Consider the following 20,866-nt stretch of genomic DNA (forward strand, 5'->3'; position numbering starts at 1 on the left):
AAGGTACTAAATATAGAGTGGAGTGGAGAGGATGCCACAAATAAATTAACATTCCAAAATCTAAAAATAGTATTAAATAGTTATCAGAATATTAAAAAAAAAAGTTTCACTTTCATCTATTCAATTAGTGCCTTCCTACAGGGCACTAATTATCCTTCTAACAATAAAATCATCTCAGGTTGTCTACAAAAAACCACATCAGAATGCACACGCTTCAGGATGTGTGCAGTCTTGGCACATCTTTAGTTGACTGATGTCATTAAAGCTCTTCTCAAGTCAATGGACTCCAGACAATTTGCACAAGGTGGTTTGATCAGTCTCAGAAGACTGAGCTATTTATGAGCAGGAGGAAGAATGATCTCCTGCACTCCCGTAGTACACAAAAGCATCTACTGATCAAATCCAAAGTATTTTTTTTTAATATTCAAAAGAACATCTTCTTTAGGCCTATCTCATTCTACAGTTGACATTAACAGTTCCACCTGTTTGTGTGACTAAGATATTAACCGCTAAAATACTGCTTCATTACCTCAGTACTCAAAAAAATGGCTGAAACATTTTTTCCTCAAGTGTTTCGAGACTTAGCAATGAAAGTGGTAATTCTGGGAAAGCCTCAGAGAGTTTAGAGCATAACAAAAAATTCTTACGAAACTCTAGGACTTCAGTTCACCTTCTGGAACACTTTATGTGATTTACATAAACAAGCACATGCACCCACACACAAACTATTTCGTATATCCTATAAATATGTTTTATTTTCATAATTTGCCAGGAGTCATTGCACTGGTTCTACATTCTCACAAGGATGTTTCTGATACCTCTCATTTGTGTGTGTGTGTGTGTGTATGTGTTCCTGAGGAAAACAACTCGCTTTCCAGAACTGTCTGACACAGGATTATATCTCTTCCTCTGAATAAATAATAAATAATGCATACAGGTTTTTCAGTTTTGTATGTAGAGAAATAAAATCTTTCATACTCTTCATACCTTTAGCGAAAGATTACTGAAGATACAAAAAAAAAGATACACTGAATAATGTGAAAGACAGCTTTCAGGATAGACAAGAAGAAAAGCCAAATCCCTTATTAACAGGTAATAAATTGTTTACATAGGGTAGTAAAGACTAGCCAGTAGAGTGACGCTGTTCTTAGCTGCTTGGCTGCAAATGAAGTCGCATACATTCTGCATGCACAAACCATAGGTATGAAAGATTTCACCCTCTCCTCTTCTGTCAGAGAATACCCAACAGTCTCTTGCCATTGGTAAGTCTGATGATGCTGCTTGCTACAGCTGACAGATCTATCCTGAGATCCTATTATTTGCTTACCTTCAACAATCTTTTACTCTTAGGTCTGTATTTCTGCAATAAAAGTTATGTGTCTGAGAAATACATTTTTAAATAATTATTTGAATTTCAACCACATTTTAGAATGAAGCTAGGAAAAATACATTACTTCAGTGAAACAACGACCTCTCTTTTTCATCAAGTGTAGCTTTCCACTGTTTGAGGAATCTCTCTCAAGAAAAGCTACGCACACTGAGTCAAGGTACAGGTCTCTGAAAAATGCAACTGCTACACGTTTAGTGAAGCTATGACAAATATTTACAAATTAATGTCAGAAGATTGGTTTGATACTGAAGTGGAATTTCATGGTAACATCTCAACAGCAGTTTCCCTGAAGTCACATTCTAAATCATTTTAAGAACAAGCAGCACAAAGAGGGGACTGAATGAACCAGCGCAAATTAGGAGAAGCAGCAGATGGGGATGGGAAAATGAAGAGATGGAGCCAGTCCTGAAAAGCTAAGGAACAAACAAGCCAATTGCAGAATTTGTGATTCCGTGATTTAACAGACATGTCTCTGTCACAGAGACCTTCTGTCACTTCATTTGAAGTTTTCCCAAGACCCTTCTAACTGATATTCTAGATGCCTACTTTTGGTCTTTGAGGTGAATACCTCGAAGTACTGGCCACTCACTACTGCAACTAACAGCAGCAGACACCGATCATGGAAACTGCTCAGTGCCTTGCACGCAGAGAATCAGGTCCAGATGTCTCAGAGACTGTTTCCAAAAGAAATGGACACATTTTGCTTTTGTTTCTTAGTGCCTATGTTCAACTATAAAATGAAGATCACATCAATCTATCCCACAGAAACTTAATACTCTGAAGCACTAAGATTAGTAGAACAGATTCAACTAGAAAAGTAATAAATGTTTTCAGAATTGATTTGTATAGTATTTAGTAAGCAAAGTGAAGCCATATACATATTTGTGTGAAGGAATCCACATCTTAAGGAGCTATTCTTCAACTGAGCATGTCCACTATACTGAATGAGATGGGATTCTGTAGGAAAACAAAGATGTGAGTATGTAGCTTAAAAAACCTAGGCTCAAGATGTTCAAACCTTTAAGATTGCAGAGGCACAACTTTCCTCAAGTATTGCCTTGGAAATATTTATTTTAATATTTAAGCAGTTTTCACTTGATTATAATTTTAATTTTAGTTACTATTAAATGTAATATTTTGTATATGTAAATATTCAACACACAACAGTTCAAACTTCATACACTTGCAGAGAAGAAAATCTACATATGTGTACAACTTGGGCTAACAGTGGAAGAAATTTACATATTTTTAACTAAGTCTTTATTTTTCTAAAATTCATTATGATTTGCAAGCTACAATTTAGATTCGTGGCTCAAAGATGTTAGTGGAAAGAAAACGTTTGCTTTTTCAATGTTGTAGGCTGCACCAAAACAAGGTTACTTCCAAAAAAGGATTCTACCCTCTTTCTCCTGTAGTACAGATTTGTGTTTCTTGTGCCAATTTTAGTAAACACTAATACTAGCATAAGCTTTTCAGAAGACATTGTCTCAGTTGCTTTCACTTGACCATTAACTGTTCTGTGTTCCACATGTTAATTTCTTTCCAAATTCTAACTTTGGCTCCCATCTACTTTTTTTTTTTTTTTTACTTTTTTTTTCCCTGTTCCTTGGAGTTCCCAACTCCTTTAGTGCCTAATGTTTTATCTTTCTGTTGGTGTCAATTTCTTGAGCTTGCAGTTTCAAAAAGGAATTTGCTTAGGAAAAAAAAAAAAGACAGCAATTGCTACAGCTCTTTACAGCGGGAGCACAGGCAAGAGCACAGGAATGGAATTTTTGCTCAGTCATTCAACAGAATAAAAAGAGTCATCCCATACTGATAATAATCTGTGTTGTCCACAAATGTGATAAAGAAAATGCAAGCAGATGGGACACATCTGTTAATTATAAACATTCCTTCATTAGTGTTACCAGATTTATTTTAAAGGTATGTTTATGTTCAGAACATAAGCTAACGAGGATACGAATTCACAAACATACAATCTATCCAATTATTTTATTAATTGGACACTAGTTACACAAACAAAAACAAACTTGTATGATGCCACGTTGTGTCTTAAGTCCTTTTGTTTGACTTTAACTTGAAATGGTATCACTGAAAATATCCACTGTTTGTTGTCAAATTATCTGACAAGCCTGCAATCACAGCTCATGCACTAGGGTACACAGCTGCCTAGCAGGATTGGGAAAAATGTTTTTCCTGCAAAGCACTGCATGATGGAATAGGAAAACAGCTTTCTGCCTTCCCTTTCCCGAAAGAGTAAATACTAATCACAGCATCATGAAACAAATTTCATGGCTGGGTGGTCTAATTTGGGCAGCAAACTTGTGAACTTTAGTTCCCCCACCACCCTTTCAATCATAAAAACTTCCACTTCATATTCCATAGGGAATAAGAGTGAGGTAGGCTTGGGGAAAAAAAAAATAAAAGGCGGCAAATAAAAAATGGATTTCACTTATGGTCTGGGTATTATTAAACTAAAAACATCTATGTCGTTTGCAACAACTACTCAGCAAAGTCAAGAAGACTAAAATAACCAATGAAGTCACACTTATTCATCTGTTTTAAGGACCACATATCCCTTAGAGTCCAACAGACTGTAAAAAGTGAAGTATTTGTTCACCAGAAAAACGTGTACTACTAAACTCAAAGTCTCCTGCTGCATACAAGCTGAGAGGTACTACGCAAAAGAGACTGAAGCATAGGATTTTAATCCTACCACTACTGGAAACAGTTGGAAATATAACTGAATTTGGGTTATTTGGGTTTGTGATTTCACCCTGGGAATTTACCTGTACTTCAGACTACAATGTGAATCTGGAAAAAAATGACAGGTACTGGAAATCATTTGGGAGCAAAATATCTCATGATATTTTGGAATCTCCAAATCCAAAAAGATTAGGCCTCCTGGTATGACTTATGTGGCAGAAATACTGAGAAGCCTCTGATAAAATCACACACCTGAATCTATTTATTTATTTATTTGTTTGTTGTTTACTATGGCTTGCCCTTGAGGTTTTATAAATTTAAGGAAAGAAAGCATGAAAAGGATGGTAGAAAGGGCTTAATATTACTGGTGGACAAGCTAGGCATATCAGAGAGACTGCACAATCCGTTCATAGCACCACTAAAACCTGAATCCCTATTACCTGAGTGCTAGCGTAAATGCCTCCAGAGAAGGGTGCTTATTGTATTCTGGCTCTAGTGTTCATAAGAACGTATTTTATTAAGATGTTTTGTAGTTGAATATCAGTTCTACTGCTGGCAGGAACAAAAGGATCTTTCATGTTAATTTAACCAGTCATATGACGTAGAAGATACCATGGTTTCTGATGGCTATTACAGATAGCTGCATTGTACTCGTGCCCTGTGGCACTGTCATGAGACGTTATAAGCAGGCATATAGAAAATTCCTCAATACCACACCGTGAAACCAGCTGGTCTCAGCTGATTGATGGAGAACTGCAAGGTCTGGGCATTTGTTACCCGACAGTGACCTAGTACACTAAAATACAGTTAGTCCTTTTGGGAACTGTATCTCATAGTCTTGATTTACAGCATCCCACACATGGAGCTGTCTGATCAGTCTTACTGTAAGTTGCAGCAGACATCTGTGGAAAATGACAAACAAGTACAAAAATAAATCCAGGCTGTCCAGGAGATACTGTCAGCTTTTAAAATGTTCTTTACACAAAGGCACACCTGGAATTTGCACAACCTTGGACTGATTGCCAGAGGGACCTGTAGTTATACAGGCAGGATACATAAACAGTGGCCCTGCAGGAAGATGAAATTCCTCAACAAGTCAATCTGTCACTACTTTCTTATCCTTCATATAAAGAGAAAAAAAATCTCACAATCACATACAAACAAGGAATCACTTAACTAAGTTCAGCAAAGATATTATGGAATTGCTATTGCTACTAAGAAGGCTGATTTTATATTACATAAAATCTAGAAGGATATTTACTTCCTAAAATAAAGAAATTACACTCCAGCCTTGCAAAGACTTTACACACGTCTCAAATTTCATGCAAAACAAGTTAAAGCTGAAATTATACTGTCCTGAAATCTACAGAAAATCGAATGGAATCAGGATTTCCTTATATTGAATTCTACTTTCAATTTTATAAAAGAGCATTATGAGAAAGTTCAAAGGTTCTAGAAAGGTTATCATTGATGAAATAGCAATCCATTATTTTCTCATATGTGCTAAATTCTTTTCATGACTGGAAAAACAATTCTTTCAAAAGATCTCAGTGGCTTAGGAAAGACAGGAGTCTAATTCTACCAATTCAACACTGTAATACTGGCTTTATAGGGCTGGAGTGTTAGAGAAATACCAGCCTTATATCAGCAGAGAAGTTGACAATACCCATGCAAACCCAAATAAAAACAAAGGCGATTTCCATTGCCTTCTACTGTATTTGATCAGGCTCTTTCTGGATGGGCATAACAGCTCATCACTCATATACAGATAAATAACAGGACTTTGCTTTTCAAGTGGTTTTACTTATTTGCTTGTGCACTGGTTTTCTTATAACTACTCAGCTGTTTAGCCTGTCACACTTACATGAATAATTTCCAAAATGGTTGATGAAATTTTGCACCAAGTGCAATGTGAAAGGAAAACTACAGCGAAAGTCTGGAATAGTTTAAACAACAAAAATAGAGAATTTCATCTCTAAGTCCCACCTATTACTACTGCTTCAATTTTTTCCTATCCCTCGTTCTCCACGTACTGCAGTTTCATCTGAGTTACCTCTTTAGGCATTGTTTTAGGCACCCTTCTCTCATTCTCACAGACAACATCCCAGTTCTAGCATGTGGTTTTTCACATATGGAAAGCATAGAGATCTGGATGTTGGTATATACCTAATGCTAAGTTCAACAGAGATTATTGTTTGCTGTGGAGAACAGACAACTCTGCAACGACGACAACAAGACAGCAGTTAAACTTGCACCCCCATTACTAAAAGAGATCAAGATGCATGTTTATAATACAAGGTTACACACGTCTATACGGGGAAGCTGTCTTTACTGAAAGAAAAGGACAGTGTTTAAATCAAGATCTGACAGCTATCTAGAAGCTACCTTACTCAGTAAGTAAAAAATTATGGACTCAATGAACAGAGGTAAGATTCTTCAGTTCTGTAATACAGAAGATCAGATTTGACTGTCATACTGGTCTTCTCCAGACTTAAAAGCCATAAGTGTAGTTTTAGCTGAAAATACTAAACAGAGACAGAGGTAAGCCAAGACAATCATTGTGTATAATGTTGCAGTTAGACAGCACTGACGTTAAGAGAAAGTCATGTGCTCTTCCCTGGGAATTTAACCTTTACTCATGATCGCTGCATGTAACAAAAACACTGCATCCCATCGAAACAAGGGAGGAAAATCTTCCAGTATCATCATCTACAACGGAAACCTACTGTGCAGCAGTTCAAAGGTGCTACAAAATCTAATACTGATGAAACATACAGTCCTATCATTTTTCATGTTTTAGATTCCTTTCAGAGTGATGAACTCCCTTGCCCCCAGATCTCAGCACATTAGGAAAGAAAGAAATTACCTGTAACCAGAGTCGGTCACTGGAGTCTGTTCCACCATTGGCAGTGCATTGAAAAGTAGCAAATTGTCCTGCATTGACTTCCACACTCTGAAGACGCAAGAAATGGGGAGTTTTTGCTGTTGGTAGAGATAAAGTACTGAAGTTATGTAACATGGAAGTACTGGCTATGAAAAAAACACTAAGCAAATTAAATAGTCCTGCTTTAAAAGGTTCAAATGACTGGTCACACATTCGATTTTAGGTCGGTTTACTTCCGTATCTGGGAAAGAGAAGAAAAGAAGGGTACTATTTAATTGTTCCTACTGTGTAAATTATCTTGGCTCAGCATCTCTCTTGCAATAACACTCTATTAATAAAGAACATATTGGAAGCTAATTATGTTTTGAACAAAAACCTATTAGATACTTACACTACCAACTAGACAAAACAGTAAGAAGTTGAGCGATGTTGTCAGGGAAACAGGTTTTTCTTTTTAACCAGGTACAGAGTCTAGAGGAGATGCTTTAGAAATGTTGCATACCAAACAGCTAAAATACTAACATAACACTTCTCAATCCGTATTCTTTAAAAACAATTATTTTCAACAACACTGCAGAAAAAAAAACCCACAATGCCTTCTCCATACCAATACTTATTTTTCATTTAGAAAGAGAAAACAATCCCAGTAAAAATTAAAGCAATAAGCTACAAATAGTGAATGAAACAGATATTCAAGTAAGAACTATGTCCCCTGAAGGAGGAAAGGTACCATGTCTATTTTTGTTTTACCGGAAAGAGTCAACCACACGACACAGAAAATTACAGAAATTTGATACAGAAACTTGTCCTTGAAAAGGCAGTATTCCGTATTCCCCAACCATGCAAATTCAACTGCAGGTGAGGTCACTTTTTGCACTGTCTATACTAGCAGATAAGCCAGGCTCTGAACACTACTTTCAGACATGAAAATGTTAGTACTAGCAATGAACTGGCAAACTAAACATACACTTTCTAGCAAAGCATCACGATCATTTAAAGTGGTGACGACATTTTCTTAAAAAACCTTGTCACTGCGAGAAACTGCAGTTTTAAGGAATCTACGAATAATCAGCTACCAGAATTCAAGAAAAAGTTGTTTAATCATAGAATCATAGAACGGTTAAGGTTGGAAGGGACCTTCAAAGGTCATCTAGTCTGACCCCCCCTGCAAAGGGCAGGGACATCTTTGAGTAGATCAAGTTGCTCAGAGCCTCATCCAACCTGGCCTTGAATGCTTCCAGGCATGGGGCATCAGACCAGTTACATTGTCTACAAGAAAACTGAAAAAGTGTGAAAATTGGAATAGAACTACTGTGTGTCTAAAACTGCAAGACTCATAATGCTATTCTTTCTGTATATTGCCAGAAAAAATACTTTTGATTTCTAACATTTTAATTACTTCATCAAAGAACTTTTCATTAAATCTTTGGCATTCCAACACCGTCACGTTAGAACTCTATGCGCTACGGGGTATAACAGTTTCCACATTAACAACAGCTACCTGCAGGTTTTGAGAGTTGATTGGTACAAATGCACAGATCAAACCTCTCAAAATATATATAAGAAAAATTATTAAGCTGATAAAATGCTGCTTTAGACTTACCTACCTGAACAAAAAATACAAATTCAAAATGCAGAAGCACAAATACTGCCTAACAACATGAGAGCCTGCTGTGTCTATTAGAAGTAAGTGATTCAGAAATAACAGCTGCTGATTCTGCATAACTGTCTCCATATTTGAACAAATGTCTGTGTCTTCTTGCCACTAACACTAAAACCATTTTTATGAGGTGCTTTGGTACTAACTGATAAACCATCTTTTTATTTTAAATCGCAGCTCTTACTTACAAGCCACAAAGAATGCATACAAGCACAATATGGTATAAGAGGAAGGTGAACAATAGACAGAAGTTGGTGTCTTTTTCCCCACTCAGTCATCTGGTCAATAAGATTACAACCTACAATTCCAAGCATGATCTTAATACATGTTATTTAACAATTATGAAATATGTGAAATAATTCCTTATTTAAGTATTCTGTTCAATTACATCTAGATTACCATATTAAAGCTTTAATTTACAAGGTTTTGTTTTGACATCAATATTAAAAGAAATTAGGATCGTTTATTTATTACATATCCTGAACAATGGGATAAGGAAACATATCTGAAACATAAGCAAGTACAACAGTGCAGAAATTGAGCCAGGAACCCAAAGTACAATACCTGGGTAAGTACCCCAAGTAACCTTGCATAGTAAAACCTCAGCCCTCAGTCAGTTGAGTTTTCTTCCTTCTAAGCCTTTAAAAAAAACAATCACATATATTCAGCTCTTGCGTTGCTCATCTGCTCTCACTAGTGCCCCAGCTTGTGGCTGCACTGATTGTTGATACCAACAGAAAACTGGTCAAGAAATCTTGATGATTTTTGTTCTGAAGGAGTCATCAGACGGCCCAGTTAAGCTCTAGGCCTTACGCCAAGCACCGTACACAAAGTACACATAAGAGATGTCTTTAAAGCCAATAAGGTGCAAGTGCTCAAATGCTAGCAACACTTTGTACATACTCAGCCTGTATTTATAGCAGTGACATTGTTTTCTGACATTTTCCGTATCTTTTGTTCCACATTTATTGAAGCATAGTGGCACATTCATTTTAGAAGGCTGGCTTTAAAATAGCAGATGGGTACTTACTACATGGATGTCCTAAAACTTTCACTTCATCAATAGCCACATATCCTGGGTGACCTGAAGTGACCACTTCAAAAATAACCTGAGAAGTGAAAAGAGAATTTCAGTTAGCAGCTTTGTAACACAGGGAATATAAAAATACTGTGTTATAGAAAAATATATCAACTCTTTTAACACGTTGTGAACACCTTGAAAACAAAATACAAACAAAAAAAACCTCTAAATGTGTTGCTTCTTATCAATAAAATGAACCAGAACATAAATAACTTTCTTTTCATGTTTATACTATTTTTTTTTCAGATTTACAAGTGTGATCAGACATAGGTCACAATGAGAAATAACCAAATTCCCCCCAATATTTGGTCTGCCAAAGTAATTTCCTAATAATCATTTTATTTTCAATTGTCTTGCAGAATAAACTTCTACATTTATTTTTAAAATGACAGTTCTGTAGCATACAGTTATTTGCATGGTATCAGACACAAACATACCTATTTTAATGAATATATTTTCTATGCTCTTAATCTTCCATCAAAGGTAGTGAATTAAGTAAAGCAGATCCATTTGCCATGGTTTGTTTAATGGCTATAAATAGGTCACAAAATAAATGGACCGCTCTTGTCATTTGAATTAAGTAAACTCAAAAGTAAACCTCTCCAAACTTTGGCAGCGTTAGGTTTGAACATCCCAAGAATGTTTATTCAGAATAGAAGAAAATATGCCAGTAACATTAGCAGGTACATTTCCAAACTAATGCCTAAGAAGCTCATGCTCAAATCCACGTTGTGATTTTACTTTTTTTTAATGCTTCCCTTTGCTTGGAAAGTTAACTCTAATTGCCTCTTGTAACTAGTCTCAGAAGTACACTGCGGAAGACAAAGTTTAGAAACTATTTTTCACACATATGCTGTACTTGACCTTGGAACAGATGCAGAAGGACACTACGCACCATATCCTTCACCGCAATTATTTAGCAGAAAGAGAACGATACAGAATGCAAACATGTCAGAAGGGTAACATACAGCCCTGTAATATCAGATCACAGTTTCCTGGTACTGAAAAAAACCAAAAACTGGTAGAGCACTGATTCTGATTTTAAAACAAACCTTGAATTCTCTACCATTTCTTGCTTCTGCCTTCTCCCATCTTTCTCATTATTCCATTGTGGACATCAATCCTGTTCTCTCCTAGATATCACCTCCCTAAACTCTGTCCATTTCTCCCTCCCAATCTCACTGGACTCAAATTGCCGTAAATATGGCTTTAACTCCACATGGCTGACAAGGAACAAACTACTTTTCATTCTAGTTCTGTCTCCTCTCTCTACACAAAAATTTCAACCTACTGTGCCAATGTTGCCTCCAGCTAAACCAGGAAGCAACAAGAAAACACAGCACAGCACTGCGAAAAGTCCAGAAGCCACCAAACAAATTTGCAGAAACAAGTTTGGCAAGAAAAGGATTGCTCGGTCACAAGCCCCAGCCTGTGCCTTTACAAATGCCCAATGGCACCCTCATGGTGCTTAAACTTGATACTGCTGATCTACAGTAACAGAGTGGACAGGGTATGGGTTCAGCTCCCAGCATTCAGTAGAGCAAGATCATTCAAAATTTCAAAGCATCTCTTTCTTACAAAGAAGAAAATCTCCTGGTGGAACTGGTATTACAAACTATCTTGGGAAGCAGAAGTTCTCAAAGAAGAAAAAAGCAGAAGCTCTTAAAGAATAATTTGCATTCAAATACCTGAAACAGCTTTTTCAACCATGATCATTCTTACCCTAATCGTAACAGCTTTGAAATGGAAATACAGAGAGATAGGTGATGTGCACAAAGTAACCCTAAGTTTTGACGGCAGTGCAGGACCCACAATCCAGCTCCTCACTCACTGAACTTTGAAATACAGAACAAGCATTTCTGTCTCTCTTAACAGATGTGACAAACAGTTGTACACTCTCAGTTTGTGTGACGCTCTCTGAAAAAAATGGTTATGCTGGTGTCCTTGGAAGAAAGAAGAGACTGCTCCATTTCCTGAAAAGCTACCAAGACTGTTCAAAACGGAGATTTGAAAGACTGTAGGGCATGGGAACCATGGCATAGCCCCAGGAATCTGCAGTTAATGCAGGGATGTTACAGCATGGCAGTGAAGAACAGGGAGCAGACAGCCAGGTCTCAGAAATGGTGCAGAAGTTTCCCAGGGAAATATGCTGCCACTAAGAAAGCCATTGAGTTAACGGAATCTAAGTGTGGAGACAACCATCTGCCTCTGAAAACACAGACGTCTGGTAACAGTTACTGATTTCTCTCCTGTATTCCCTAGTGGCTTTGAGTTTTCTCTCTTAAAATGAAATAAACTAGTTAACTTTCCAGTTTTTGTTGAAATATATTTTTTTTTTTTTACAAAAAAAAAACCCTTCTCCCTCTCTTTTGGAGCTCTCCATAGAAGAAGAAGATCGGCACAAAGTCTACCTGATCTGTGATCCCATCGCTCCAGCACAGAGGAGGTCTTTTCAGGTTCTTCACTTCTAGATATGCTAAATTCTAGAAAACCCAGGCAGTAACTGGCACATGCACACCTCTGAAGCAGCCAGTCAAACCAGTCAGGAGTTTTCTGCTAAAAATATTACTGCTAGATAATAGGGATTTAACTATTTTTTTAAATGTTTCATAAAAAGTACCTTTTCTAAAGAATCACCTGAATTCCAGCAAAATCAAATACCTGAGTTGTAGAAAAGAAAACATACACAATACCTGAGTAGAAGCCCTCCAAATAACTTCTGTAATTCACAAATTGGGAGCTTAGCTACAGGGTCTCTGAGGTTTTAAGTACTCCGCTATTGCAATATACTCACAAACAAAAAAAAAAGCTTGTAGATTCTAAATGCAAACCCGTTCCTTCAGCTCACAAGCAGAAACTACAGCCTTGAAATAACTGAAGCAGACCTGCTTATGACAACAGACAAAGACTCAGTGAGTGATCTAAAATATCCTGCTGTATTTCTAGACAACATACCAAAAATGTCATTACCACAAATAAGCCAGATAATGTATCAAGAAACTGCCAGCTGGACATACTATTAAATTACAGTTATTGTCATTAAAGAGGGCATGTTCCAAAGAAAAGTAATACAAATGGAAATATTGTCACTTTAATCATGCTTCCATTAAAAGCAATAGCCAAGCTGATATCAGCTTTAATGATCGTAAGTTTCGGTCTCTTCTAACATAAAATATGCAACTTTTAGGAAATGGAAAGAGACACTAGAGCAAGTAGTGACACACCATTGCCAAAGAGACATTGCGCCTTTTACTTCTCATATAAAAGAACATGACACTCATTCCAAGTACAGTAACAAAATTTCCATTCTGTTCATGGACTGTGAAATACTATCAACTGCTGTATCCAAATCCAGTATTTTGTTTTATTTAAATTAATAAATGAAGATTATGGACTAAAATATCTGCTTAACTAAGCATTTTCCCCTTTTACACTAAAAAAAAGAATAATTCGATCCTACGCATGACATGTTTCTGGAAGTCCTAGTAAGTGTGCTGCATACTGTAGGAGGGTGCTCAGGATTAGACCTAGAAACACTTCTGGTAGCTCATTTATTCATTGAAAAGCTTATATGAGGGCTGTCAAGACTATTCACAAATCTGGATCAGTTTTGCCAGTAATTTCACTAGAAATGAAACCTAGAAACTTATTTTGCATCCAGTTTTTTCCATCATTTCACATTTGAAAAGTTGCTTGACTTGCAAAAAAGTTAACATTTTCACTCCTGCCTCCAAACATTGCCTTTCCTCACAGCTGATGCAACACCCGCAAGCAACGTAAAAGACCCCAGTCAAAACAGAGCAACACTCCACTAACGTCAGACTGCGCAGCCCTTGGATTTTTCACCATTATTCCGCCACCTTATCAGTCAGGAAACAACCAGTTAAAACACTGAAATTGCTTTGCTCAGGATAAACTCTGCCCAACATTGGCCTGCGAGCTGTTTTACACCATTCTTCCCCTCGCAGGCCTGCCAACAGGAACCAGGGAAGCAGCTTAGCACTGCACTGTTCCTGATCCTCCCTGCTTCAGTGAAGAGCAAAATTAGCTTTTCATTCCTGCCACTTCCCTTTTCTACATACGAACAAAGACAGACGTCTGCTCACCAACATAAATGCTTGCTGCTGAAAATGTGCAACTCAAGATAACTTGTCTGTTCCAAAGAACAATAGAAATAAACAGGTTTTGTTGCCACACAACCTTGCTCTGTAAATTCCTGCCTTTGTTGTCGCAAAATTACAATGCTTTTAGTCAAAAGGTGGATTGTAACTAATATAAACACTCTCCACTTCACACAACTTAAAAATAGCACTTTGCAAAAAAAAAAAAAAAAAAAAAAAAGAAAAAGAAAAAGAAAGGAATATTAAGAAAGTATTAACGCCAGGCTGCAATCCTGCTCCCCTACATCCCCAGTAAGCGGGCAGGGATGCATCATGCACTGCCTGCAGCACGCACTGCGCTCTCCTCCCCGCCTGCTGTGCTTCACCGCACAGACCACCTTCCTTTGACTGTATTTCACAAGGTGTTGGGAACAGCCTCCCTCCAGAAAACTGGCAACATCTCGTATCCCTGTGGGTTGAGGAGTTCTTCCTCCTGTTGACTGGTCCCAGCTTCATCATCAGGCCACAATCACAGTGACTGCTGCCTCGTCAAAGCCACATGAAGGGAGGTTCCTGGCTTGGTCATTCCCAGTCGCTGCAGAAAGCCATCACAGCTTATTGACTTTGGCTGCCTAAAACATGGTCAGGCCTCCCTGGCTGGGAATTCGCTTTATGCCGTTTCCTTGCCCATCCCTCAATCCTACACAACTACCATTCGACACTCACATGTGCACTCAAGCACATTAAACAGCATTTTGGTGGTTGCTGCCAACCTGAGACTCCAGACAAATCTCTTATGGGTGTGCAACACTGAAAACTGAGCTCCTGACATTAAGGCTCATTAAATCTTATTATTCTCTTTTTGGTTTTAACTCAGTTGTTCTCTTACCTTTCTCTACTGAAGGTCCAGAAGTTTTCTTGGTTTAGGAACAAGGGACGGGAGAAAATAACAGAGCCTTGTGCCTGTGACAAAAAGCACATAGCTGCTTATTCTCTTGGCCATTTTTAGACCGTTGGGGTTTTTTAATTTATGTATGCGGTCTGCCCTGGTGCTTCTTTCTCAAAATACCTATTCCCAAATCACCCAACTCAATGAAAAAGAGCTATTTAAGATGCCTGACACAGGGTTGTGATTCAAAATGCAATATGCATTTCAAAGTCTCTTTCGAGTTCAAAGTGCAGTTCAGGAACCGTATGCATGCAGTTGAATGCAACACACACAACACACAGAACGTGAGCATGACCTTAACTGCACAAGAAGCTTAATTCTCTGCCCTAGCTGATGACTTAAGTACATTGCATGAGTCAAACTACACGCAAAGTATGTACAAAGCAGGTTACAGAACAAATGAAAGTTTAAGTCCAGATTTGAAAAGGTAGATTGGATCTACTGCTTCTTATTCCCTAAACTCCTAATTTACAGGGGAAAGTGTCAGAATGGTAAAGGGTAAATCCCATCTCTGTCTGAAGTTATACCATGTAACTCCTTTGTGTCCTTACTAAAAAAGATCAGGAATTACTGCCAGGCTCTTATCCCATTTTCTCATTCCAGCTTCATAGAAATTTATGCTTAAAGAAGGTGCAGTGGCATACAGAATAGCGTTACTCCACTGGAAGCTATTTTTAATCCTTTCAATTCCATTTCTGGATTTTAAAACTGCAGTGTTTGTTGTTTTATTTAATCAAGATTTGTTTCAGCTCACTGGTGCCATGCCTGACTCCCGGCAAAGTACAAAGCAAATAATTCAAAATACAAAAACTGATAGGAGGACGGTATGTAACTTGCATTGGTGCTATGCCAAAATTGCTTGCTTGCAGGGTTAGGAGCTGGAAACACAAGCTAGTCACCAGACTCAACCCAGCAGCAGCATTTCACGTATCGTAAAGTTCCAAAACGGCAATGCTTCAAAAACACAAAACATATTTAAAATACTACTAATTGGTCTGAGAATCATCAACTAATCTAGGGAAAAAGAAAAAACAAATTACTTCCCCACCTCCCCAGACAGGTAAAACAAGAAAAGAACCTTGAAATCAACAGATTTTTTCCTCCTGCTGAAAGATCCAAATGAGGAAGAAACAAAAACTTGAAGGAAAACAAAAACAAAACCCAATAAACTCTCCCATCCTCCCCTCACTAGAGGAGCAGCCTTTTCAGGACTTAATTGTATCTCAAAGCATCAATTTTAGAGCTTCTCAAACTACTGAGACTGCTCCCTAAGAATCTAAAAACAAGATAACCAATACCCATAGAAATCTACACAGTATTTAATCCTCTTTTTGTGTGTACATCCTAATTCTATTAAGTAAGGAGGAGGGTGAAGGTTTCAGTAATTCTGCAAAGCTTTATTTTGTTTGCAAGCTGTCTCTAATGGCACGATAAACTCCTTGATGCTCTCACTTAAGATGCACCAAGTAGACAATAGCTCAGTAAAGCAAACAATTTCTCCTGTGACCAACGATGAAAAGAAGCCGCCAATACTCCCTCAGGGGAGCATTCTTAAAGGGGTTTTATAACACAGAAATAAGACTAGCTCCTGTAGAAACAGCCCAGCTACTTTGAAACAAATAGCCCAGGGACCAGGAGGCACAGCAGAAAAGAACAAGCTGTGCTGATTATCTTTGACCCTCCGAAGGTGTTTGGCAGCTTGAACCTACGTTACCGCAACTATACTGTAATCAGCAACTGGACTGCAACGCAGACATACCTTAAAGTCAAAGGCTACTGTTAAGCAGTAGCACGTAGAAGACTCTTAATTATGGAATTAAATATATCCTTAATCACCAGAATACCTGACAATTTATGTGTAAATAAGCAGTAATTAAACTACAATTAGTGTTGCTACATGCAGGTTATCATTGTGATTTATATATGCAATATAGCTTTCATACAGGGCGAAATCTACACAAATAATTACCTAGTAAAGAGAAAAGTGTACACTAAAAGAAATTAATCGCTTTGTTCAGAGACTACTTCTAAAGAGTCAATTCTAAATGGAAACACAACATGAAAAGTATTAACAAGCTTGGATAACCGGTGCTTCAATAATAAAATGCTGTTAATTATTAAATCTTTTGAACGCTTTTTATATATGTGTTAATAATACGTGGTTTGAACAAATAAATCTTTACAAGTTGAATTAAAATTCACTCCACACTACACAATTTAATTTCTAGTCAGCTATGGTTAGTGGGAGTTATTTTGCCAATGTTTCTCATGAATCAACAGCAAAACAGACCAACACCTCTGTGTTTTTAAGCATCTTGAATTGTATAAATATTTTAATTCTGAAATCTTGTAATATATAATTTGTCTTCAGAGTTGTATAGTACATTTTGCTTTCATTTGCAGCTAGACACCTTGTAGATGTTCTACTAATGGAATGGGATCGTAAGGCATTCACAAATATGTAGATGCCTATAAGGGTGTGTGATTTAAAACACAATACAGGAAATCACATGATTACATTGCTTTGTCCCTCATCTCCTAATGCCATGTCTTTTCCTGAAGATTAGTCATCAGGAAACTACCAGACTTCACATATGAAAAGTTAAAAAGGGCCCTATCATTCCTTCAGAATCTTCTTAGTTGACTTTTCTTAATTTTGTTCAGTAAGGTCAGTCAGACTCAGAAAAGCCCTGGGAGGAAGTCTTGTACATTTTGGTGGTTGCGTGAGAAACACATGGATTTGTATCAAAAGAGGTCAGAGTTTTGGAATCAAATGAATAGTAGCTTAGGAAACAGACCTAGTGCTAGATACCTGTCAGATGGGTCTTCTGCCTTTTTCCACCATACCTGCAGTCGTATGAGCTCTCACCTAACAGGGACATACATTCTCACAAGATCCACATACATCCTCTCTTCCTGCCCTTCTCCCAGCTACTTGCACCTAGCTTCCTGCCTCCCCCCAAAACCGACTCTGTGAAGAAGAAAAAGGATGAAAACAGATTGTTCTGGTTTTATTTAGTGAGGGGAGGCTACGGTGGCAGGGAACATTCTGCTACTAATTCGGTCGGCCCTGGCCAGCAGTGGGTCCACCCTAAGCGCGGCCGACAAAGGGGAACAACTTCTAGCAGCTTCTTACAGGAAATCGCATCATAGATTTCGGAGAGGATGGAGGCAACCAAAACGGAGATGATTGACCATAAGCTGTCAAAATGGAGACAGAGCTTCATCAAGAATAAATTAGCTTATCTACAGTGAAACCAGTGAAGCTATACTATTTCACACTGATTCATTGGACCGCCAAGGATATTACTATAGCATAAGACATTTTGGTACATCAGCTAAATTGCAAGAGCTAGCCATGTATTATTTCAGGCTGTATGCAGCAAATGCAAAGAAAATTACTTACTATACTCCTCAGTGAAAGAAAGATTATGTAAAAAATTCTGTATTTCCAAAGGCAAAGAGAGCACATGAAATCCATTACAGACAGACTCAGATGTCTATTACACACCAGCTGATGCATGGTAATTTGCTAAACTGCAGCACCCCATCCAAGCATATCAGGGTTCACCTACGAATAAGGGTGAACAATCCAGATGGCAGGTCTCGAGGAGAAAGTGGACTAGAAAGGTCATCTTTCTGTTTCTATGGCCAAATATGTATGTTACTCAGATATCAGTTAGATGCATCATATTGTCAGAAACCTGACACAGATTATTACTAATATCAATAAAATTTAAAACTGTCAGAGCTTGCCTGAATTTTCATTAACATGTTAATTTACCTTAAATTTACTAGCCAGAGTCAGGGCTTCTTCTAGTAAAACTCCCCTGTCCATGTTAGCATTTTTGTTCAGGGCTAGACTGCGGCTTTGAAGTACAATCCTCGTCTTTACTAACTGCTGGTTCACAGAGACGTTCTGTTGCATAAAAACTAGACTCCTTCCAGAGAAAGGAAATTGGAAGCTCCTCTACTAATTCACTTCAAACCCAGATGGGGTCATTATGGTCCAAACTTAGGCATGAGCAGCGCAGTCACACATTCATCCAGTGTCTGCAAAGTGTGCACACACAACATTGCACTCCTGAACCACCAGCATGCTCACAAAACCCTCCAGTAGATCCCATGTTACAAACCACCCAGAGTTACGTACAATGCCAGAGATGACATTGTCCAAATGAAAGAAGCCTCAATATCATCTTTGATCTACTGATCTGCTCTTATTACACTAAATCACTTCCTTGTGGATATATAGACTATATTTTCATAGGAAGAAAGAAAAAACATGTTGAACTACTATACAACAGTAAATAACTGTATAATCTGTAAACTTTCCTACAGAAAAGCAACACCCTAAGGAACTGTCAAGTGAAACTCTCCCTAACTCTCTAGGATGTAATCAGAAGCCCATTCCTATGATAGCTACTGTTATATTTATGATTACTACTGGCTAGAACAAATGGATATTTCATTCAAACTGAAGACTCAAAATGAGGATTGAAAGAATTCTACTGGTTCTAAAGGAACAAGTATTGCTGATCTAAATCAAACTTGAAGACCTCTACTGCAGTAAAATCTATTGGCATTCAATTCCAGCATCTCTAATGAACTGAAAGAATGAGCAAATTTATTATAGAGAAACAGACGTAATTGACTGAAATCAATGGCAACATTTCTAAACTGTTTCAATATAATTATTTCATCCACATTTAAAGCATGTGTGTGTGCATGCATTTCATACACTTCTATAAAAATATGTAAAAATATAAACACAGACATATATAAGTAAACCAAACATTTAGCATAATCTAGAAAAATATAATTAAGATACAGATCAACAAAACATATTGAAAGATATTTTGATTTAAAGTCAAAATGATGACTAAGAACCAGGTGACTACTATGAGAAACAAAATTTCATAAAAAGTAAAACATACCTGATAAAAATTGGGCCAGAAAGTGCTAATTGCCAGTTCTGCTCTGTTCCAAGTAGCAGTGATAGATGTGTTCCAGATGGGATTACCAATAGGACCATCATTAACTTTCACATATATATTCAAAGTGCCAGGGCTAGATCCACTCTTGCTTGAAACATAATAGTGGAAATCAATACAATGCGTATCATTTTCTTTCAGATGGGGCAGCAGGAGGTGAGCTTTCTGTCCCGCAAATCTCCCAGATGTATTCACCAACATGAAAGAACCTGCAAAAGAAAGCCACTAGTTAAATTCCTTCTTTATTTTCCTCTCCCTAATATCGTGATCTGTAATTAAAGCACCATTTAAAAAAAATGTTACTAACATAACAGTAATTTGTATTCAGTAGGTATTTAATCTCAAATTACTTTTGAGAATCTCGATATTCTTTTACAAAGCTAGTAAATATTAGAATTCTTGTTTTACAGTTGGGGAAAGAAAGAGACAAAAAAAAAAAAAAAGCCACTTAAGTAATCTGCACTGTGCAGAATCTAGAGATGTTAGAAGAGAATCAATTGCAGGTCCCAACTACCCAAGCATTTCTAGATGCAGAGTCTGTATTGAGTTTGCATGGCAAGGTTTTGGTAGTGGTGGAGCTAGGGGGTGGCTTTTGTGAGAAGCTGCTAGAAGCTTCCCCCATGTCTGACAGAGCCAGCGTCAGCCAGCTCCAAGACAGACCTGATGCTGGCCAAGGCCGAGCCCATCAGCAACGGTGGTAGTGCCTCTAGGATAACAGAGTTAAGCAGGGGGAAAAACCTGCTGCGAAACAGCAGCCAGAAAGGAGTAAGAATGTGTAAGAGGAACAACTCTGCAGACACTGAGGCCAGAAAAGGAGGAGGGAGAGGAGGTGCTCCAGGTGCTGGAGCTGGAGCAGCCCGTGGTGGAGCAGCCCGTGGTGCAGCTCATGGTGACGCAGCCTGTCCCCCTGCAGCTCATGGAGGACCCCTCGCCAGGGCAGGGAGATGTCTGAAGGAGGCTGTGGCCCCATGGGAGCAGGCGCCTGGCAGGACCTGTGGGCCCACGGAGAGAAGAGCCCAGGCTGGAGCAGGTTTGCTGGCAGGGCTTGTGACCTCATGGGGGACCCACGCTGGAGCAGTCTGCTCATCAGGGACTACACCCT

The 20,866-nt window shown here is 38.1% G+C and overlaps 1 protein-coding gene across 6 annotated transcripts in view; it reads right to left on the minus strand.

Moving 5' to 3' along the window:
- Positions 1–20,866, minus strand: part of PTPRM (protein tyrosine phosphatase receptor type M) — a 495,115-nt gene that overhangs the window by 312,647 nt on the left and 161,602 nt on the right. For all 6 annotated transcript variants that reach the window (XM_086740639.1, XM_086740640.1, XM_086740643.1 and 3 more), the window contains exons 3-5: positions 19,708–19,973; positions 9,671–9,749; positions 6,963–7,078 (exon numbers count right to left, since the gene is read on the minus strand). In XM_086740639.1, the coding sequence (XP_086596765.1) occupies positions 6,963–7,078; positions 9,671–9,749; positions 19,708–19,973 (461 nt within the window). The remainder of the gene's footprint in view (positions 1–6,962; positions 7,079–9,670; positions 9,750–19,707; positions 19,974–20,866) is intronic.

This window comes from Chlamydotis macqueenii, chromosome 2 (genome assembly GCF_036417535.1).
Source record: "Chlamydotis macqueenii isolate bChlMac1 chromosome 2, bChlMac1.mat, whole genome shotgun sequence".
NCBI lineage: Eukaryota > Metazoa > Chordata > Aves > Otidiformes > Otididae > Chlamydotis > Chlamydotis macqueenii.